At 37.8% G+C, this 20,741-nt stretch overlaps 1 protein-coding gene across 9 annotated transcripts in view; it reads left to right on the top strand.

Annotated features, from left to right (window-relative positions):
• Positions 1–879: 879 nt before the first annotated feature.
• LOC121437513 (synaptic functional regulator FMR1-like) overlaps positions 880–20,741 on the top strand; it is a 40,200-nt gene continuing 20,338 nt past the window's right edge. For 8 of the 9 annotated variants that reach the window (XM_041637380.1, XM_041637377.1, XM_041637378.1 and 5 more), the window contains exons 1-5: positions 880–998; positions 10,155–10,207; positions 13,598–13,691; positions 16,210–16,281; positions 16,698–16,846. In XM_041637380.1, the coding sequence (XP_041493314.1) occupies positions 948–998; positions 10,155–10,207; positions 13,598–13,691; positions 16,210–16,281; positions 16,698–16,846 (419 nt within the window). In that variant the 5' untranslated portion in view covers positions 880–947. The remainder of the gene's footprint in view (positions 999–10,154; positions 10,208–13,597; positions 13,692–16,209; positions 16,282–16,697; positions 16,847–20,741) is intronic. The other variant, XM_041637381.1, reaches the window with a different exon arrangement.

Genomic DNA, 20,741 nt, shown 5'->3' with positions numbered 1-20,741 from the left:
GCTCACCCTCTGGTACCGAGCATGCATAGAAGAGATAGAAGCAAACTAAGGAAATTAGCAAGTGTTTAACACATTTTTTTTCTCTCTCTCTCCTTTATTTCAGATGCCAAGAATGAAAATAAAGTGTGTGGGCCAGCAGTGTCTGAACTGCTGAACACTTCCTGAAGTCCTGATACACCCCACTGCCCCTCAAAAACTACAGGATGTATAGCAGTTAACTTTGCCTTCCAGTTGTGTGGGTCTCAGAAGTCAGTGTCAATGTGGTTCCCATTGTTCTAGATCAAAGTGTGCTGAGATTGAGTTGATCACTTTTCTTCACCGCCCCTCCTGCTCCGACCTCCAGCTCAATCAGGTCAATGCTATCCTGTAGAAAAATCTACCCAAAGCCCGTCCGGTCCTCCCGGGCCCCGTTTTCGACACCTGGAGGCTTTATCCCACGGCCTCGCTTCATCAACTACAGAAAGGGTCTCTAGTCCCAGCCAGGTGACCAGAGACAGCGCGACCTGTCACCACCGTTTGTGCTTTCCCGCCTTTCAGCAATGGAGCCCGCCACCAGAAGGCCCGCCCTGTTACCCAGGGCAGGTTCCCAGGAGGGCGCATGCGCGTGCTCGCCCCCCACCTGGGGGGGTGAGGGCGGAGCCGAGGGGGCCGAGCCCACTGGGGGCGGGGCGTCTCGGGCCACGTGACATCGCTTGACCATTTACACAAGGCGCGGGTAGCGCCTAGGCCTCAGTCAGGCGCTAGGCAGCGTTTTGGTTTCACTTCCGGTGAGGGGCCACGCCTGAGAGGGCGGGCAGTGAAGCCAAAGGACGGCGAGCGCGGGCGGTGGCAGTGACGGCGGCGCCGCTGCCGGGGGGCGTGCGGGAACGCGGCGGCGGCGGCTGGGCCTCGAGCGCCTGCAGCACACCTCTCGGAGGCGGGCTCCCGGCGCGAGGACGGACGAGAAGATGGAGGAGCTGGTGGTGGAAGTGCGGGGCTCCAATGGCGCTTTCTACAAGGTAACCGGCTACCGGACAGGCCCGGTCCTAGGCCTCCTTTCCTCCCTTGTGTCCTGGGCGGCGGCGGCAGGCCCCGCGGGCGCGGCGGGTGCGGTGGACTGGGGATGGAGGAAAGCAGCGGACTCGGGGCCTGTAGCCATCCTCCATGCTCCGACTCCCGCCGCCCCAGGCCCCGGCGCCCGGTGGAAGGCGAAGGAGCGCGGGGAGCTGAGGGCCATTCGGTGACCGAGCTAGGTCTGCTAAGCGGGACCAGGCGATTCTGCCCTGGGGCCGGTGCAGCGTGGGGTGGCAGCGGCTTAGTCCTGCTTTCCCAAATGATCCTCGCAGAGGGCTCTGGGCCTGACACGCGGGGAGCTGGGCGGGAGCCGAGCGGGAGCCGGGCGGGAGCCAGGCGGGAGCCGGGCGGGAGCTGAGCGGGAGCCGGACGGGAGCCTGGACAGCTGCTGGAGTCTGGCTCCTGCTCTTCGCTCCGCACTCCAGACTTTGGAGAGCTCCCCTGTTCAGGGCGAGGGGTGTGGAGCGAGGAAGAAGGGGTAGTCAGCTGGGAGTCAACAATGGCAACTGATTTTTACTGGCCTCGCTTTGTGAATTCCGAGGGAGGTTTTTAGACCGAAAAGTTTCTGGAAGACCGTGACATCTGAGAGAGCCTATTAACGACGCCGGCCTCCTAGCCTCTTTCTTACTGGGAGAAATTCAGGGATGCCCATGGGTCCGCTTTTGGAAATATTAACAAGTCTGCTTACTTAAAATTTTTCTCTGTGTTTAAGTTCTCAAGGACCCGAATGTGTGCTACAGAACTTTAGGAAATTAACTGGGACTATACGATTGCTAGTGAATTTTACCAAGACTCTTTGGAATATTTGTTCTGTGCTCAAAGCAAAAGGCGTGTATTCGCTTTGACTTTTGCCATGTTGCACTGGACCATATTATTGAGGTTTGAATCAGGCGTTCATGGAATTGAATTACTGAGAGTTTTTATACCATTGAATATCAGGTAACATCGTATGTTTTAGAAGGACTTTAAAATATTTCTATGTAGCTGTGGTGTGATTGTTAATACTGCATAATGTAGATCTAGCAATATTATAAATTCTCCTTTCTTGAATGTTTATAACCTCTGTAAGGCCCCACCTCGCTAGATATTTTAGTAATGGGAGGCGCACATGGAAGGGAGCATGGAAAATAGCTATTACCATTATCCAACATTTTTAAGTTTATTGTGGAATAACTTGGACATTTCAAATGGGACATACTTGAGTAGACTCAGGTAAATGACTTTAATAAATTATGCTTTTACCAAGTTTATGAAGACATTTAGAGAAAGATAACTTTCATGAATGAGGAAGACTTGTAAAATACTAATTTATAGCAAAAAAATCCTTTTGTTGTATTTGTAGGAGACATAAATAACACAGCATTTATGTTATTAATTTTACCGATGTATTTATTTTCAATTTGCTGTAATAAATTTTTTTCCAGTTAGTTTTGGTTAGTTTTCATTCCATTTCTAGATTCTAGAGTGACAGTTTTTCTTGCTAGAGTTGGGACACTGAGACACAGATGAGCAAGGGATAATAGTTAAGTAGTATTTTTGTTCATCTCTAATACCAGCTTAGATTTGAGTCCACTGTTAGTGGCTTTTAATGAAGTTGGCTTGCCATCAAAGACAAGTAGCCCATCCTACTCTTGAAGGATTTATTGACTCCAGTAATTTTGTTTGCAAACTGACTAATATTTTTAAGTACTCTGTTTTTGCTATTAATTCCCTTGCTGTTTTCTTGGCTTTGTTTTTCAGTGACATCTTAATTTGGAGGTGAACAAAAAGGAATGCATGATTATGGATTATCCTTTTATTCCTTGAGGCGAAATGTAATACTTTGAAAAAAATGTATGTTGAGGAATTGCTATTGTGTTTAAGTTTTATTTTTAAAAAATCATTTCAACTGGTCTGTATTAAGGGAAGGATATTATTGTCTGTACGAAAGAGGTTTAAATTTTACATCACTTAAAATATTGGCTGTGAGCAGAAAAAGTAAAGTGGACACATGCTAAGCTGCTTTCTAGTGAAATAGATGACAGAGAAATAACAACCATTAAAGAAAAACTGAGGAGTTCGTTCATTAAATTGAGAGAAATAAAAATTTAAAGCCAAACAAGTCAGATTCAGTATAATTGAATTCACTTTTGATTTGCTTACCAGTACTACGGTATTCTGGAAGATAGTTGCACATTAAGTTTGCCGAATAACTTTGTAGAACATGCTACAAAGGATTTGATTCTTTCTCTAAAAGATTCTAAATCCACAAAATATGCTTCTCACATGCTAAGGGCCAATGAGCTCTTTTTGTTTTTTGAGTTTTTTTTCAGTGTTTAAACTTTTATTAGATTTATTTGGGACTGTGTAAGGTGGTAGGTGCCTGTGTCCATCCCATGTCACACTTGTGTAGTTCAGAGGACAACTTACAGAGGTTGGCTCTCTCTCTATCGTATGGCTACTGGGGATGGAACTCAGGTCTGCAAGCCTTTACCTGCTGAGCTCTCTCAGGACCAGCTCCTGCCCCCCTTTGGTGTTTATTTTTAAAGTTGAAAGTTAGATTTAGTAATCATTAGAACTTCTACTTTTAAGCTGTGGTATTTCTTTAACTTAGTAAAAGTTGGTCACATTTACCAGTTTTTGAGCCCTTCAGGCATGTTATTTAAAATGTGAAGACACTTTGATTTCTATCTCTCATGATCTTTACAATCTTTAAATCAGCAATGTTGCAATACATTGCAATATATCTTTATTCTAGGAGCATCTGCCCCTATGTAGTTTTTGTTTATTACAGTTTTGTTGTGTTGAGAATGATAAATTAACTTCACTTTAGATGTAGAATGGGTACCATTCAGATGGGGAACTACTCTCTATACAAATATTTCTAAGTTTTATATTCTAGTATGAAAATTAACAAATCATATTGGAGACATAAGATACAAAACTTTTTTAAAATAATTTAACTTTATTTTATGGTCATTGGTGTGAAGGTGTCAGATCCCCTGGAACAAGAGTATAGACAGTTCTGAGCAACCATGTGTGTCCTGGGAAATGAACCTGGGTCCTCTGCAAGAGCAACCAGTGCTCTTAACCTTGCTGAGCTTTATCTCTTCAGCCCAATACAAAAGTTTTTAATTTCAAGTTATAATGGCTAATATCTAATTTATTATCTGTAATTATATAAATTCACAAATATATTGGCATATTATACTTAAATATCTTAGTTTTAAGCTTAGCATCTGAGAAAAGACTACCATTAACAGAGTATTGTTACCATAGGTAGTACTTTAATATGTGCAGTACAGTCAAGACCTTTGTAATGCCAGGCATGGTGGCACACATCTGTAATCCCAGCACTTAGTATGCAGAGGCTGGTGGATCTCTAAGTTCCATGCCCGGCAGGAATACATAGTGAAACCATGTCTTTTTTTTTTAAAGGTTTTTTTAAAGTCATTAGGGCCCAGCATGTGATTTTAGCTACATTTATAGAAATCATTGTATTATCACAAGTTAACTTTGACAAGCTTTAGGAATTTATAAACCTGCATGATGTGCAAATATTCTTGCATTCATAGTTTTCTCTGACAGCCAGAAAACTTTGAGTATTGGTGTTACTTTGAATGTTGAAAAAATGAATGATGTAAATTGCCACATTTTATCTTCCCAAATCTACATACTCTTTGTAAGATTTAATGTCTTTGTGGATGCAACACAACACCTTGGAAATGTGCATTTTCCAACTCCTACTCCCATTCTGAAAATCTCAAAATGTTAATTAAGTGCAAAATCCAACAGTGAATCCAATTTGGGAGTTCAGAGTCTGGCCCATTCTGGGAGATGATTGCTATCATGGTTGTGGTTATAGTTACCAGGTATGGAGTGCTAAGCACTGCTTTGCCTCTGATGGATCTGGGATTTGAAATCAGACTTTTGACATGAAACGATGAGATTTAGCTTGAAAAACATTGATTCTATTTCCTGCCCACTTTTCATTTTTATTATCTTTGCTCATATTTGTTATTACGACATTGCTTAAGCATCCCATCACTACAGTTTTTCTACAGTGAATTTTATCTGTGAACACAAAGATGTCATAAATCTCCAGTTTATGTATCAGTTTTCTTTTTTATTAACCCTTCTAGTTTAAAAATATCCTGTAACTTTTTCTATAAATTCTTATTAAGAAAGATGAAGTTACAAATCTTTGGCCCTGCTGTGACATTTCCTTTTTTTTTATTTACTCATGAAGCTCACTAAACCTGAAAAACTGTGTAACTTAATATAAACAGTATATAAATATCAGGAAAACAAGTCAGTGGATACTGTTTTCTTTGTTCTTATGTTGTCTTTGGTCAGGGTGAATTAAATTTTTCTTAGAATTTGTGGAAGAACTGTTGCTAAGTTTTATTTTTCATTCCTTTACATTGCTAATGCCTACATGTGAAGGGGGGAGAATAAAAACTCAATGCATTTATGAAACCTTGGGTTTGAATTGTACATTTTAAATGCCCCTGTACTATTTCTTAGGAGGGTTATTTTTTAAATATTTATTTATTTATTATGTATACAGCATTCCTTCCATGTGTGCCCACAAGCCAGAAGGGGGTGCCAGGTCTCGTTATAGACGGCTGTAAGCCACCATGTGGTTGCTGGGAATTGAACTCAGGACCTCTGAAAGAGCAGTCAGTGCTCTTAACCACTGAGCCATCTCTCCAGCCCATAGGGGGGTTATTTTAAAATGCTGTTAAGCTTTCTCTGCATTACACATTCTGTTACATGTCTTTACTGATAATGTAACATGTAAGTGGAAGAGGGTTGGCTACATTGAAACTTATAAAATGACCTCTGGTGACCAGTTCTTTCCTGTTTAAGATACTGTGTTATCTTTTACTTTATTTTATATGTATGGGTGTTTTGGTAGGTGCTGGGAATCGAACCAGGATTCTCTGGAAGAGCAGCCAGTGCTCTTCATGGAGCCATTTTTCTAACCCCTAGTATGACTTTTTCACACATCTTGAAACTTTAGATGTGTAAGGGAGTCAGGGGGAATAAAGTTTACCCAAATAGGGCTGAGCTTTCTGTCTTTCATGCAAAAATTTAATAAAGCAGTATTTGAACTATATAGTTCTGGCTATGATGTTGTAAACTTTCCCCTTTACTCTGGTAAACAACCTTAGTGTGTTTTATTACTTTTTCCAGTCTTTTGTCACTTTTTTCTTTTTCCTAGAGTCAAAGTAGCCTTTTAATATTTAGTAACTTTGTGGAAAGATCCCTTTCTTTTTCTGTATTATTTTTAAGCCACTATTTGACCTTTAAGACTTTCATTTATTTTTCCAAATAGCAGTCTGTAGATCCTGTCATGATTATGAGTGGTTAATTCTCATCTCTCCTTAGGGAAAACATTAGCACTATTGAGTGACTGACATCCTGTGGAGAACCTCAGTCTTTAGTCATGCCCTTAAGAACTTCTGGTTTGATAGCCCCATTAAAGCCTTTGTTTTAAAGTATGGGGGAGAATTTAACATTCTGAAATACAAAGGCATTTATGGTTCAATATCTTTTATGAAAATTACATATGTGAATAATTTCATTAAAAATTTAAAAAGCTGGTTTGGGTCCTTTAAAAATGAGGTTCCCTGATCTTGGCAGCTGTTATATGATAGAGCCAGCTAAGATTTTGAGCCTATATTTAATTCACATCAAAATTCAACCTCTTGAAGTTCTCTGATTTGAGTAATAGCCCTACCTGTCAGATGCAGTGAAACATTTCAGGCATTCATCCCATATGCCTTTGAATATATTGCAGAAATCCTATCATCCTGTAGTTTTTACAAACACCAACATAGCATGATAGTATAGAATCTCAGCAAAATGGAGTTTTCCAAGTTGGTTTCTGGCTTTCTAGAGGAACCTAGTAAATGAATTAAGAGAGAGGCAGATATAAAAAGCATTGTTGGAAGAATTATGATGAAAACACATAGGGATATGCGGAACCTGTGGAAGGAAGGTTTGCTAAAAGACCTTAGAACTGGCAGGATATATTTATTGTCCTTAGTGTGAGTGAGTGTGTGTGCAGGCCAGAGTCCATTGCTGAAATTCCTTTATTCTGCCTAGTAATGCAGCAATCAGAAGGTATTACATCCCTTCTATATGCAAACAGTGGCCAAAAATGACTGATTTTGAAACAATCATGCAAATATCTATACATAGATAAGTCTCATTAACTCAGAGGCACTGGCCCTGTGGGGATGTGATGATTACTCAAACGATTTCTGACACTTCACCCAGAATTAAATTCAAGGAATGTGAAAACATTTCTTTTTTTTTCCATTTTTTCCTTTCTCTCTTTTTCAGTTATACAATTTACAGCTCTCCTTTGAGAGAACACTTCATTTTTTAGGAAATAGGCAAATGTACTGAATGCATATGATTAAACTGAATACTAACTTAGGCAAGTAGGGAGAAAAGAAAATACAGCCATATAGTCATAAGACTGACTTTTAAAGAGTGCTTTTATGGTTGATTTGAAAACTTTTAACACTTGTAAATGTTCTAAATAAGTAGGATTTGCTACAATAGCCACTGAGCTATCCCTAGCTCATAAACACTCAAAATGTGACAGGTGAATGGATTACTGAATTTAATTGTAATTAATTTTAATGTAGATTACATTTAGTTATCACAGACTGCATAGTTTTAGGCAAAGACTGCTTTGCAAAGGACAGTCCTTCACCCAGCAGTACCAAAGTTCAGTTTGCTGACTAAAGAATTTAACATTTTCAGTATATAATGCACTGTAAAGACCTAGTGTTGTTGTGCTGTTGCCAAGGCATGTAAACATCACACAACTTTCAACAAGGGTGAGGAAGCAATTACATTTTCTTAGTAAATGAAGGACAAAGGAAGTCTTGGTTTTAGTTGGGAGTCTAGTAATCTCCCCCAGAAATAATAATTTTAACTTGATATTAGCTATTGTGTGAGGACAAAGGATACATGGGCATATAATGGCTATCCTTTCCCTTCTCCAAAGTTTTATTCTGTAGTGCAAAAACATCAAGAACTTGAGTGAACAATTCTCCCAACTTTTAATTCAAAATCAGTTACCTTTGTTGTTAAATATTAGCACACTGGAAGCATGCTTGCTTATGAAATAGTGTACATTCTAAAGTATGTTGAGTGGTATTGAACTATAGTTGTTAAAATGTGCTATAGAAATTTTAATAAATAAATCTGGGAAATAAGCAAGATCAGATAGGTGGGAAGAAAATTTGGGTTTCTTATCATTTAAACCTGTAACAATATGGGTGTGTGTGTGTGTGTGTCTGTGTGTGTGTGTGTGTGTCTGTGTGTGTGTGTGTGTGTGTGTGTTGCTTGCTTCCTGCAGCTTTTTGGCCTCATTCCACATTCCTGTAATTTCCAACTGTCTGGAGTCTCCATTGTATCTTTGGCTTCACATTATCGTTCAGGGGTTCCTTATAGGGATTTTATCCCTGGTACACGTATTGCTTGCTGGGCCTCTAGTATTTCTTTTGCGATTTGGCTTGAAATTTCCATAATCTTTATTATACCTTTAAAAGCAGGTGAATCACCAAGGTGTGCTGCCAAGGCCATATTGGTGAAATGAACCCTAGGGAAACAACTTTCTCTGTTACTCAGTGTCAGCAGGGTTCGTTGGTGCTGCTGTCTTCTCAAAGGAACATTTATTGCTTGATTTGTAGCTATCCACCCCACTCCCATACAAATAAATCATGGGTTAAATCCTGTTCTTTCTTATAGTGGTATATTATTTGTATTTTGATAAACATATCTTGCCTGAAGACCAGAGGCAAAGATAAAGCCACTATAGGTCAGGCAGTGGTGACACACACCTTTAATCCCAGGATTTGGGAGACAGAATCAGAAAGATCTCTGTGAGTTCAAGGCTACTTTGGGCTATACAAGATCAATGCAGAAACAAATCATCCAGGTGGTGGTGGCTCACACCTTTAATCTCAGTCCTAGGTAGTCATTGGCCTTTAATCTCAGCACTAGAAGAAATATAAACTGGGAGGAGAGAGAGGCTTACTTTACAATCACCCAGCCTTGGTAGAGGTGAGCCATCTCTAATGACTTGACTGCTTTGCTTTTCTGGTTTTTGGGTTGAACCCCAATATCTGACTCTGGGTTTTTATTATTCGTACTACACTTCTTTCATTGTCTCAGCTTTCTTATTGATGACTTATTCCAGTCTCAAGATGCTTTTCATTGTCTACACTTTTATTCTTGCTTATTCATCCTCCACTGACCTTTTTAATTCTTCCTTATACTTTAAGAGTCAGTAGATGCCTCACCTTTCCAGTATATCTCCCTTACCAAAGTAATATAGCACTGCCAACAAACAGATCTTTTACTCAGGCTGTGAGAGGAACATATTAGGCACCAGTTCACTTAATAGACATTCATTGAGTTCATTCTAAGTATTTCCAAGATAATAGTGCATAAACTAAATTTAACTTAGTTATACTTTCATTCTTACTTGAAACCTAAAAAGCAAATAGAAAATAAGTACAAAGGGGAAAAGAACAATACAGCACTCATGGAGAAGTTACAGCTTATCTTTACTGCTAGGCATGTGGTTCTAGAGTAAGCTTCTTAATTTTTAAAAATGTAGCCTAAAGTGCACCTTATTCAACAGTAAATTGTATTGTCCAATGTAACTATCTCTTTGAGTTTCTAAAGTCTGAGGCAATTTTTCTTATTTAATGTTGTAACTGTCTGTGTATTACTAAACCCTAATATATAGTACCTGGCAAAATAAATATGGTGAATAAGTGAACATCAGAAACTGATTTTTCAATCAAAGATCCATTTTATTCCGTATTTTATTTTGTTTTGTGTTGGTTTTTTTTTTGTTTTTGTTTTTCAAGACAGGGTTTCTCTGTAGCTCTGACTCTCCTGAAACTTGCTCTGTAGACAAGACTGACTTCAAACTCAGAACTCAGAGATCCACCTGCCTCTGTCTCCTAAGTGCTGGGATTAAAGGCACGTGCCACCATAAACTGGGACTCATTTTATTCTTAAATATCTCTAAAATTTACCTTAAAAGTTAGCTTATAAGTTAATTTGTTGTATTTTATTTCCAGGCATTTGTAAAAAATGTTCATGAAGATTCAATAACAGTTGCTTTTGAAAACAAGTAAGTTTCTCACTCTATAATCTTAATGTTGAAGACAGAATGCTTTATACCCATTCCTTTTTTTTTTCTCGTTTTCTTAAAAATGAAGTCTGGTTTGAGTGTCTTTCCTATTACCAAACAAGAAGTTCTGAAAGAGCTCAGTATTAAATCAATAAAAGGCTCTCTCCTGCTGCTAATGTATGTCTTCAGAGTTCCTTAATGTATAATCTTGATCCTTTATGTTCATTTGATTATGAAAAAAGGCACATTTTTCTCTACTGTTAACTGAGAGTTTAAATAGGAGGAATATTTGTAATTTTATTAAAAATTGAAAATAAAGGATGTTTGCAAGAAAAAATGGTTGTAGTTTTATAGTATTTTTTAATTATATAGTTTGTTTTACCAGGAAAAATTATGTTTCGACTTTAGGTTATTTTTATTTTTTCATAAATTTGAATCATTAATAGTAACAGGTAATCTTTACTGCTTTCTGTTTCTAGATCATAAAACAATACTTAAAGATCTAGGTATATGGACTGTGTGTAAAAGTCAATAGTATAGATATTTTATTGGGGAAAAATCTATTAACTAAACTTGAGTACTAATAAAGGCCTTTTTTTTTAGTAGTAGTTGCCACATGAGACACTGAAGTCATAAATTTGGTGCTCATACTAGGATTTTGCTAACTGTGGATAGTGATATAGAATTTTTTTGGAACCACGGCAATTAAGTACATCCAAATCAGGCTAAAATAATCTTAAAAATCTGTAGATAATAAAGTAGTATAGTGATTGTTTAGAATTTATTAGGGGGTGAGATGGAGGCTAAAGTATAGAAGACTTTCTGTTGTAGTGATAAAAATGTTTCTACAATTCACTAACAATTGTATATATATATATGAAAATATACAAAACCCTATTGAATTGTACATTTAAATTGGTGAATTGTGTGGTTTATAAATTATATCTCAGTAAATCTCCCAAAATGCATTCTGTGGCACAGAGACACAAATGCCTTGAATTTAAAATATTAAGAGTAGATCTGCAATTCACTGTCTAGAAAAATCTGAAATTAGACTGTAAACACAGTACTTTTAGCTAGGAACAGGGCAAAGTAGTAGCCTTTGATGCTTGCTATACATTTAGAAGGACATAGATGATTGAGAATAATCAACCAAGTTCCATGCTCTAAACTAATGATGTTAGTCTACACTACAAGTTTAAATAATAGAATACCTTTCTCTGAATGCCTAAAGACAAAAGTTCCATAATTGCCTTTTTACTTTTTTAAGGATCCATCATTACACAATAGACAACTATAATATCATACCTCTACTGAAGGAACCATTGATAATTTGGAGGATAATCTTTCTGTAATTAAACTCATTATTACTTTTACTGTGCATGTATGTATATCTCTGTGTGTGTTCAGCATGAATACAGATGTTGATTGAGGCTAGAAGTATCATATCCCCTCTGAAACTGGAGTTAGAGGCAGTTGTAAGTTGCCCAACATGGGTGCTGAAAACCATCTCAGGTCCTCTGCAAGCAGCTAAGGCATGCTTCCAGCCTTATTGTGTTTATACTTTTATCTGCTTATTTTCTTCATTAGTCAAACACTGTTTTCCAAAATGGACATTTTGGGTTTACTGCTCTTAGTTTCTCCTGTGAACTATAAACTATTAAGCGGACTCTTTGTTCTTTTTTGTGTGTTTCTATTTTGGCTTTCCATCTACATTTAAAAAAGAGTGTGAAGGAAGAGAAAGGTTCATCAAGCATGAAGTAAAACACACATAGTATTTCAAAGAATAGGGTCCTTTCATTTAGGAAGAATAGCTTGTTTAGGGCATATAGGTTTTAACCTTCCATATTTAACATTGAACAATAGATTTGATTCTGTATCTCTTTTTGTAAAGAATTAAAGTCATTGTCACTCCTTTGGAACCAAAAAAATTATATTTTGCGTTGTATGCTTTTACAAGTGAAATTTACCAATCATTTTGTAACATGTTAAAAGTCACTATCAATAGGTATAAAAAGAATGTTCTGTTTTATTTTAATTATATTTTTTCCAATATATTCTTTTTTTTTCTGAGACAGGGTTTCTCTGTAACTTTGGAGTCTGTCCTGGAACTCACGCTGTAGTCCAGACTGGCCAGGCTGGCCTTGAACACACAGAGATCTGCTGTCTCTGCCTCCCAAGTGCTGGGTTTAAAGGCGTGCACCGGCCCCATGTATTCATTAGTCACAGAGAGGAGTCAGTCTTATTTCATCACTCATCATATTTCCACATATTCCGAATTATTTTTCCTTTTATATAATAGTTCTTCTTTATAAACAGAAAGAAAGATAAATTAGTATTCCTTAATTGTGTTGTACTAAAATGTCCTGTGTCAAAATATAGGCATTTTATGAGGCTGAAAAGGTTACTCAGCAGTTAAGGATGCTTGCTGTTCTTACAGAGGACTGAAATTCAGTTCCCAGCACCTGAAACTCTAGTTCTAGAGGATCTGTTACTTACTCTCTTCTGGTCTTTATCCTTTTACATGCACAGATAGACAGGTGTATATATAAGCACAGAAAATTTTAAATAAATCTAAAAATATATATGTATTATATGTGTTTTACACAGAATAGATCTCAGTTTCTTTCAAGAAAATTGACTGCTCCAGTGATTGAATCATCCAGTATCTTTATAAAATTGTTGCTTAGTATTTTGTCTTTCCAAGTAAAAGCAAAATAAAGAAATGGCATCTTAAAGCTATTCCGTATTATTTTTAAGTTTAAGAAATGTAGGCAATTTAATTGAACTCCTGTAGGCTGTCTCCATTTGGTTTCTGTGGTTTAGGAGAACCCCCACCAACCCAGTCCATGCTGATACATCATACCGATCAGCATCCAGCTACCTGTGGCAAGAATTGACCACCTCGTGGGATCTAAAATTTAAAGGGGGAAAAGTGAGTTGAGAATTGCTAATGTGCTGACTGCAATTTTGCTTGGGAAGTAGTGGACAGTTTCTGTGGTTGATGGAATGTGGTCATAATTATTTTGCAAGTAGATTACTAACAATTACCAATACTAATTTAAGCATCAAAAGAATTTCTACTGTGGACTTAGGCTTTAAAAGTCTTAGAGTTGAAATTATTAGATGAAAAACATTTTGAATAATAGTTTTTATCTATTGTGTTAAAAGAAATTCTTTGTGGAAGCACAGGCTGCTATGCTGCATGTAGACTTTCTTAAAATGTCTGTACAGTGTCATTATGCACCACTCAGCAAAAACTGGCCATTAGAAGGCATTTGCTTCTTTAAAACAAGAAAGAGTCACATTTAACCAGTTAATTGCAACATGGTCACTGTTTCCATTAAACATCAGAAGCATATCAAATAATGATATTTTGTTTATTTGCAGCTGGCAGACAGACAGACAGATTCCATTCCATGATGTGAGATTCCCACCACCTGTAGGTTATAATAAAGATATAAATGAAAGTGATGAAGTTGAGGTGAGTTCCCCCAGCCATGACATAACTAAGGACTGAAGGCATCTGTGTATTTAATTTTCTTGGATTTTTAAAATATATCTTACTTTTAACGGTATTTGAACCACCTTGAGTGATAGAGTTGAAGTGGGCATAATTCTTATGAGTATCCCTTTTAGTTAATGATTTGAAATGTTATATGGTACTTATATTTGACTATTTCAGCAACACTCACAGATTATCTTGCCACTGTCTCAAGTTCGTTTGTTCATTATTAAACGCTTGTCCCCATCTCTAAATCTTTGTTTAGATAATACTTTTTTCACTTCTTATTAAGCCCGCTTTTTAAACAAAACGAATTTGTAAAAATCGTTTTACAAAGGAAAGTAATAGTTCTAACAAGGCATGATGATGATGTATGTCTATAATCCTAGCACTTAGGAGGTGGAGACTGGCAGTTTAGGAGTTCTCAGTTTGTTGTCGCCTGTATATTAAGTTAGAGGTCAGCTCTACGTACATGAGATCCTTACCTCCAAAAACAAATTTAAGAAGTAATTCTAGAGCCAGATGTGGTGGCACATGCTTTTAATAACAGCACTCAAAAGACAGAGGCAGTGGGCTTCTATGAGTTCAAGGCCACTAGATCTATATAGTGAGTTCTATAACAGCCAAGTCGATAGAGATAGACCCTGTCTCAAAAAACAAATAAACAAAAAGAAATAGTTCTATTTAATAGTCTAGTAACCTAAAAATTTATTTTAGTGGTCAAGTAGTCATGAATCTGGTATATATTTTTCAAACCTGTATCTTTTTAGATCACATTTATAGCCCAAATGTTCTTTTACAGAACATACTGTGAACTACCTGCTCTTCTACCATTGAGCTCTTAGAATAAAAGGTGCTGTTGAGACTTGATCAAAATCATTGAATTTGTAATTCTCTACTAATTGAAAGTTGGTTTTGTATTATACTTTGCACTTATACTCTTATCTTACTGTTTTCATGGTCTCTTACCTCCTGCTTCACAGGCCTCATTTTGAGCTCATTTTTCTCTGCAGGACTTAGCAGAATGCCTCCCTTTTTTGTAATTTCATGCATATTTGTAGTATGAAGAAAAGAAATAATAGATACTTGTTAGAGGTAAGCAAAATGAGGTTAGGTCCTAAAATGCTTCTTTTCTGGTCTGGATATGAGAGGCACATCCAAACAGGACAGTCTCCTGCTTTTTTATGAGGTTACATTCTAGCTGGAATAGCTAATGTCCTGACAAGTGAAAATCAAATGAAGGGAGAGAAAGATAAATGGAAGATAATGCCAGGGCAGTAGTGTTATTTCAGAGTCTAGCCAGAGAAGGTCTCTGAATGTCCAAACCTATGTTCTCTCTACAGTTTAAATGAAAAAATAGAGTAACATATTTATTTGCCTAAAAATGTACTTACTGTCTCCTAGGCTTGGCTTTTCATGAGATCTTAGTTGTAAATAGAGATGTTATTCAAACCTAAAGGTCTTCAGGTTGCTGATATGTCTCAGCAGATAAGGGTACTTGCTATACCAAGACTGTGATCTGAGTTAGATTCTTACATGGTAGAAGAAAAGAATGGACACCTGGGGGTTGTCCTCTGACCTCCACATGTGTACCCATATACTTACATCACCAAGTAAACAAATGTGTATGTTCTTTTTCAAAAATACCTTCTGTCATCCTCCCTGTGGGCTGAAGGCTATCTAAAAGCAAATGCCAGTTTATGTTTTTTTTGTTTCTATGTCAAGACTTTGGAGGGGTAAAGAAAACCATTTTGCTTTTTTTTTTTTTTTGACATAGGTGCATGGCAGGTAAGGTACAGAGAGAAGCCTCATAAAACTTACCTATGGAGTTAATGAGATGGCACTCATTAACATGACACTTAAGGTTTTTTATCACTTATTTGCTAGTGTCTTCACAAAAGATTCCATGGTACACCTTGCAACTGAACTTTGGAATGGTTTTCTAAGAGATAATTATTAGAATTCTGTATGAGAGCCAGAAAGATAAAGATTGCCAGCATAGATTTGTTCTTTTTTATGAAGAAGATTGAGCCAGAAAAGCAAAGTAGCCTTCAGGAAAGATAAAATACAGGACCCTGGTGGCTGAGTGATCTCTGAATGTAGTGAGCAGGTAGTTGTAACTGGTATCTGTAACTTTGCATTAGTTTTACTTATTAGAATAAAACAGTGATATTTAAATGATTTCAGACACAATTTTGTAGCTCATTAAGTACTATAAAAGAAACCATGCTATGGATGCCAGCTTTTCTCCAGTGTCCATGTTGAAAGTACTAAATATTACCGACATAGAGAAAAAAGTAAGCAAAGTGCTTTTATCACTGAGTTCTCAGATTGTTTCCAACTAGATGTTCTTGTCTAGGTCAGTATATAGGAACAGTTTGGTTTGAAGACATGTGGCATATGATTTCAAAGCTGTAAGAAGTTTTCTTCAATGTGTGATGTATGCTGGTTTTGAATTGTATTAATCAAAAATATCTGTTTTGTCATTTTTGTGTAGGTTTATTCAAGAGCAAATGAAAAAGAACCTTGCTGTTGGTGGTTAGCTAAAGTGAGGATGATAAAGGGTGAGGTAGGAAAATGCATATTTGTTCATACTATTTACATTTTCTAAACCCAGGTACCACGTTTTTATTTTGGTATCTATTTTTAATTGTGACTTAATTTTTAAGTCATTTTATGACAATGTCTTTATTATAGATTTACTAGATACTATGTGTTTTCATTGATTAAAAGTAACCCCTCCCCTGAGAGTTTATATTTCAAAATGACAGTAGGAGCTGGGCATGGTGATCCATGCCCTTAATCCAGCACTCAGGTAGCTAAATCAGGAGGATCAGTGGTTCAAGGTCATCCTTGGCTTCATGGTAATACTAGGTTAGCCTGGGCTATTAAGATTTCCTATCTCAAGAAAAAAATAGGAAAAAGTACTTTTTTCTATTCTTTAAAAAATATAGCTGTGAATGATTTTATTTTTATTTCTCTCAGTTTTATGTGATAGAATATGCAGCATGTGATGCTACATATAATGAAATTGTCACAATTGAGCGTCTACGATCTGTTAATCCCAACAAGCCTGCTACAAAAGATACTTTTCATAAGATCAAATTGGAGGTGCCAGAAGATTTACGACAAATGTAAGTTGATATACAAAACATGCTATATGAAAACGTTTTGGAAACCTGCAAGGGCATGTATTTTTACAAATGTACATGTAAATACACATAGGCATATATAAATCCATATGTGTTTATATCTGACTTACTAATTCAGAGTGTTAATTTTAAAATAAAATGTTTTATGGTGATATGCAAAATATTCATCAGTATGGCTATAGGATAGGGCCATTTCAGGTTCCCTATCCTCAGCTGCCCAAGGAACTAACTGGAGACATCACCATAGATACCTGGGAGCCCCTCTAAGTTCAAGTCTCTTGCCAACCCTAAGATGGCTCCCTTAATTAAGATATATACTTCCTTGCTCCCATATCCATTCTTCCTTTATCCCAACCATTCCATTTCCCCAAGTTCCCCCCATCCTCCCCTTCTCACTTTTCTCTCCCCATCTCCCCTTACCCCCAACTCACCCCACCCCCAAGATCCCAATTTTTTGCCTGGAAATCTTGTCTACTTCCCATATCCAGGAGGATAACTATATGTTTTTCTTTGGGTTCACCTTCTTATTTAGCTTCTTTAGGATCACAAATTAAAGACTCGATGTCCTTTATTTATGGCTAGAAACCAATTATGAGTGAGTACATCCCCTGTTCATCTTTTTGGGTCTGGGTTACCTCACTCAGGATAGTGTTTTCTATTTCCATCCATTTGCATGCAAAATTCAAGATGTCATTGTTTTTTACTGCTGAGTAGTACTCCTAATGTGTATATATTCCACACTTTCTTCATCCATTCTTCCATTGAAGGACATCTAGGTTGTTTCCAGTTTCTGGCTATTACAAATAATGCTGCTCTGAACATACTTGAACAAATGCTTTTGTAATATGATGGGGCATCACTTGGGTATATTCCCAAGAGTGGTATTGTTGTGTCCTGGAAATAGAGACAGAGACCCACATTGGAGAACCAGAATGAGCTCACAAGGTCCCAATGAGGAGAAGAAGGAGGGAGAACATGAGCAAGAAAGTCAGGACCGCGCGGGGTGCACCCACCCACTGAGACAGTGGGGCTGATTTATTGGGAGCACACCAAGGCCAGCTGGACTGTGACTGAAAAAGCATGGGATAAAACTGGACTCTCTGAACATGGTGGACAATGAGGGCTGATGGGAAGCCAAGGACAATGGCACAGGGTTTTGATCCTACTTCATGTTCTGGCTTTGTGGGAGCCTAGCCAGTTTAGATGCTCACCTTCCTAGATCTGGATGGAGGGGGAAGGACCTTGGACTTTCCACAGGGCAGGGAATCCTGACTGCTCTTTGGACTGTAGAGGGAGGGGGAAGGAAATGGGAGGCTGGGAGGAGGCAGAATTTTTTTTTTCTTTTTTGGTTTTTTTGGTGTTTTTTTGTTTATTTTTTTTTTAGTTGTTGAAAAAGAAAAAAAAATTCCACCTCCTCCCCATTTCCCATTTCCCTTCCCCTCCTCCCACACATCGTCCCCTCCCCCTCTTCCCTCCCCCCCTTCATTCTCCCTCCCTCTCGAGAATGAAGAGCATTCCAGATTCCCTGCCCTGCGGGAAGTCCAAGGTCCTCCCACTTCTATCCAGGTCCAGGAAGGTGAGCATCCAAACAGGCTCTCACAAAACCACTTCACGTATTAGGATCGAAACCTAGTGCCATTGTCCTTGGCTTCTCATCAGCCTTCATTGTCAGCCATGTTCAGAAAGTCCGGTTTCATCCCATGCTTATTCAGTCCCAGTCCCGCTGGCCTTGGTGAGCTCCCATTAGATCAGTTCCACTGTCACAGTGGGTGGGTGCACCCCTCATGGTCCTGACTTCCTTGCTCATGTTCTCCCTCTTCTGCTCCCCATTTGGATCTTAAGAGCTCAGTCCGGTGCTCCAAATTGGGTCTCTGTCTCTATCTTGATCCATCGCCAGATGAAGGTTCATATCCAGGCGGATGACTATATGATTTTCTTTGGGTTCACCTTCTTATTTAGCTTCTTTAGGATCACAAATTAAAGACTCAATGTCCTTTATTTATGGCTAGAAACCAATTATGAGTGAGTACATCCCCTGTTCATCTTTTTGGGTCTGGGTTACCTCACTCAGGATAGTGTTTTCTATTTCCATCCATTTGCATGCAAAATTCACGAAGTCATTGTTTTTTACCGCAGCGTAGTACTCTAATGTGTATATATTCCACACTTTCTTCATCCATTCTTCCATTGAAGGACATCTAGGTTGTTTCCAGGTTCTGGCTATTACAAATAATGCTGCTATGAACATAGTTGAACAAATTCTTTTGTCATACGATAGTGCATCACTTGGGTATATTCCCAAGAGTGGTATTACTGGATCTTGGGGTAGGTTGATCCCGAATTTCCTGAGAAATCGCCACACTGCTTTCCAAAGTGGTTGCACAAGTTTGCATTCCCACCAGCAATGGATGAGTGTGCCCCTTACTCCACATCCTCTCCAGCAAAGGCTATCATTGGTGTTTTTGATTTTAGCAATTCTGACAGGTGTAAGGTGGTATCTCAAAGTTGTTTTAATTTGCATTTCCCTGATCGCCAAGGAGGTTGAGCATGACCTTAAGTGTCTTTTGGCCATTTGAACTTCTTCTGTTGAGAATTCTTTGTTAAGTTCAGTGCCACATTTTTTAATTGGGTTAATTAGCATTTTAAAGTCTAGTTTCTTGAGTTCTTTATATATTTTGGAGATCAGACCTTTGTCTGTTGCAGGGTTGGTGAAGATCTCCTAGTCGGTGGGTTGCCTTTTTGTGTTAGTGACAGTGTCCTTTGCTTTACAGAAGCTTCTCAGTTTCAGGAGGTCCCATTTATTCAATGTTGTCCTTAATGTCTGTGCTGCTGGGGACATACGTAGGAAGTGATCTCCTGTGCCCATATGTTGTAGAGTACTTCCCACTTTCTCTTCTATCAGGTTCAGTGTGTTTAGCCTGATATTGAGGTCTTTAATCCATTTGGACTTGAGTTTTGTGCATGGCGATAGATATGGATCTATTTTCATTCTTCTACAGGTTGACATCCAGTTCTAATAAAAAAATTTAAAAAAATAAAAAATAAAAAAAATAGAATGTTTTTAAATTCAGTGAACTTTGGCAAAAGTAATTGGTTGCAGTAAAGAAGGGAAAAATGTTTTTTCCTAGTTATATACTCAAGCACATTTTGTATTTGTTTAAGCTTACCTTATATTTAGCTAAAGTGTATAATATACATCAAGTTCTCTAAACCAACATTTTTCATAAGTACTTAATATTTTGAAAATGACAAAATGATAATTCTATCAAAAGTTATGACTATAAAGTCTTCTCCTGATGCTTTCCTTTTTTTTGATAAAATATTTTCAGAAAAATACATACTTGGTTAAAGCCAAAGAGGTTTGTAAAAGTCCTGTCTATAATCTTTTATCTGGAATAACGTTAAACACTTCAGATAGGAGATTGTTTTTTTAAAAGGGGCATTAAGTCTGATGTGAACTTCTACTATAGATAAATTTCATATTCAGATTACATAGAAATCCTCCCTAATTTTAGAGATGATATATGCAAGTCATTATTTTATGCTTGCTGCTTTCTTTCAACATATTTAGCTGATTTACTTTAAAAGAAAAAAGAAGAGAAATTCAGACACCCCATTCATCGTAGTTAGTTGTTTTTTTCCTTTTAGTTTTTGGGGGCCCACTACCCAGGTCCCAATAAATGCACACATGGAGACTTATTCTTTCATATAAATGCCTGGCCTTACCTTGGCTTGTTTCTCGCCAGCTTTTCTTAAATTATCCCATCTACCTATGACTCTGGACTTTTTTACCTTCCTTTATTTATATATCTTTACTTCTTATTCCATGTCTGGCTGTGTGGCTGGATGGCTGGCCCCTGGCATCCTCCTCCTCTTT

Source organism: Microtus oregoni, unplaced genomic scaffold (genome assembly GCF_018167655.1).
Source record: "Microtus oregoni isolate MIOR12 unplaced genomic scaffold, Mior012 000052F_ref0000163, whole genome shotgun sequence".
Lineage (NCBI taxonomy): Eukaryota > Metazoa > Chordata > Mammalia > Rodentia > Cricetidae > Microtus > Microtus oregoni.
This window is presented reverse-complemented; position numbering and strand designations above follow the sequence as displayed.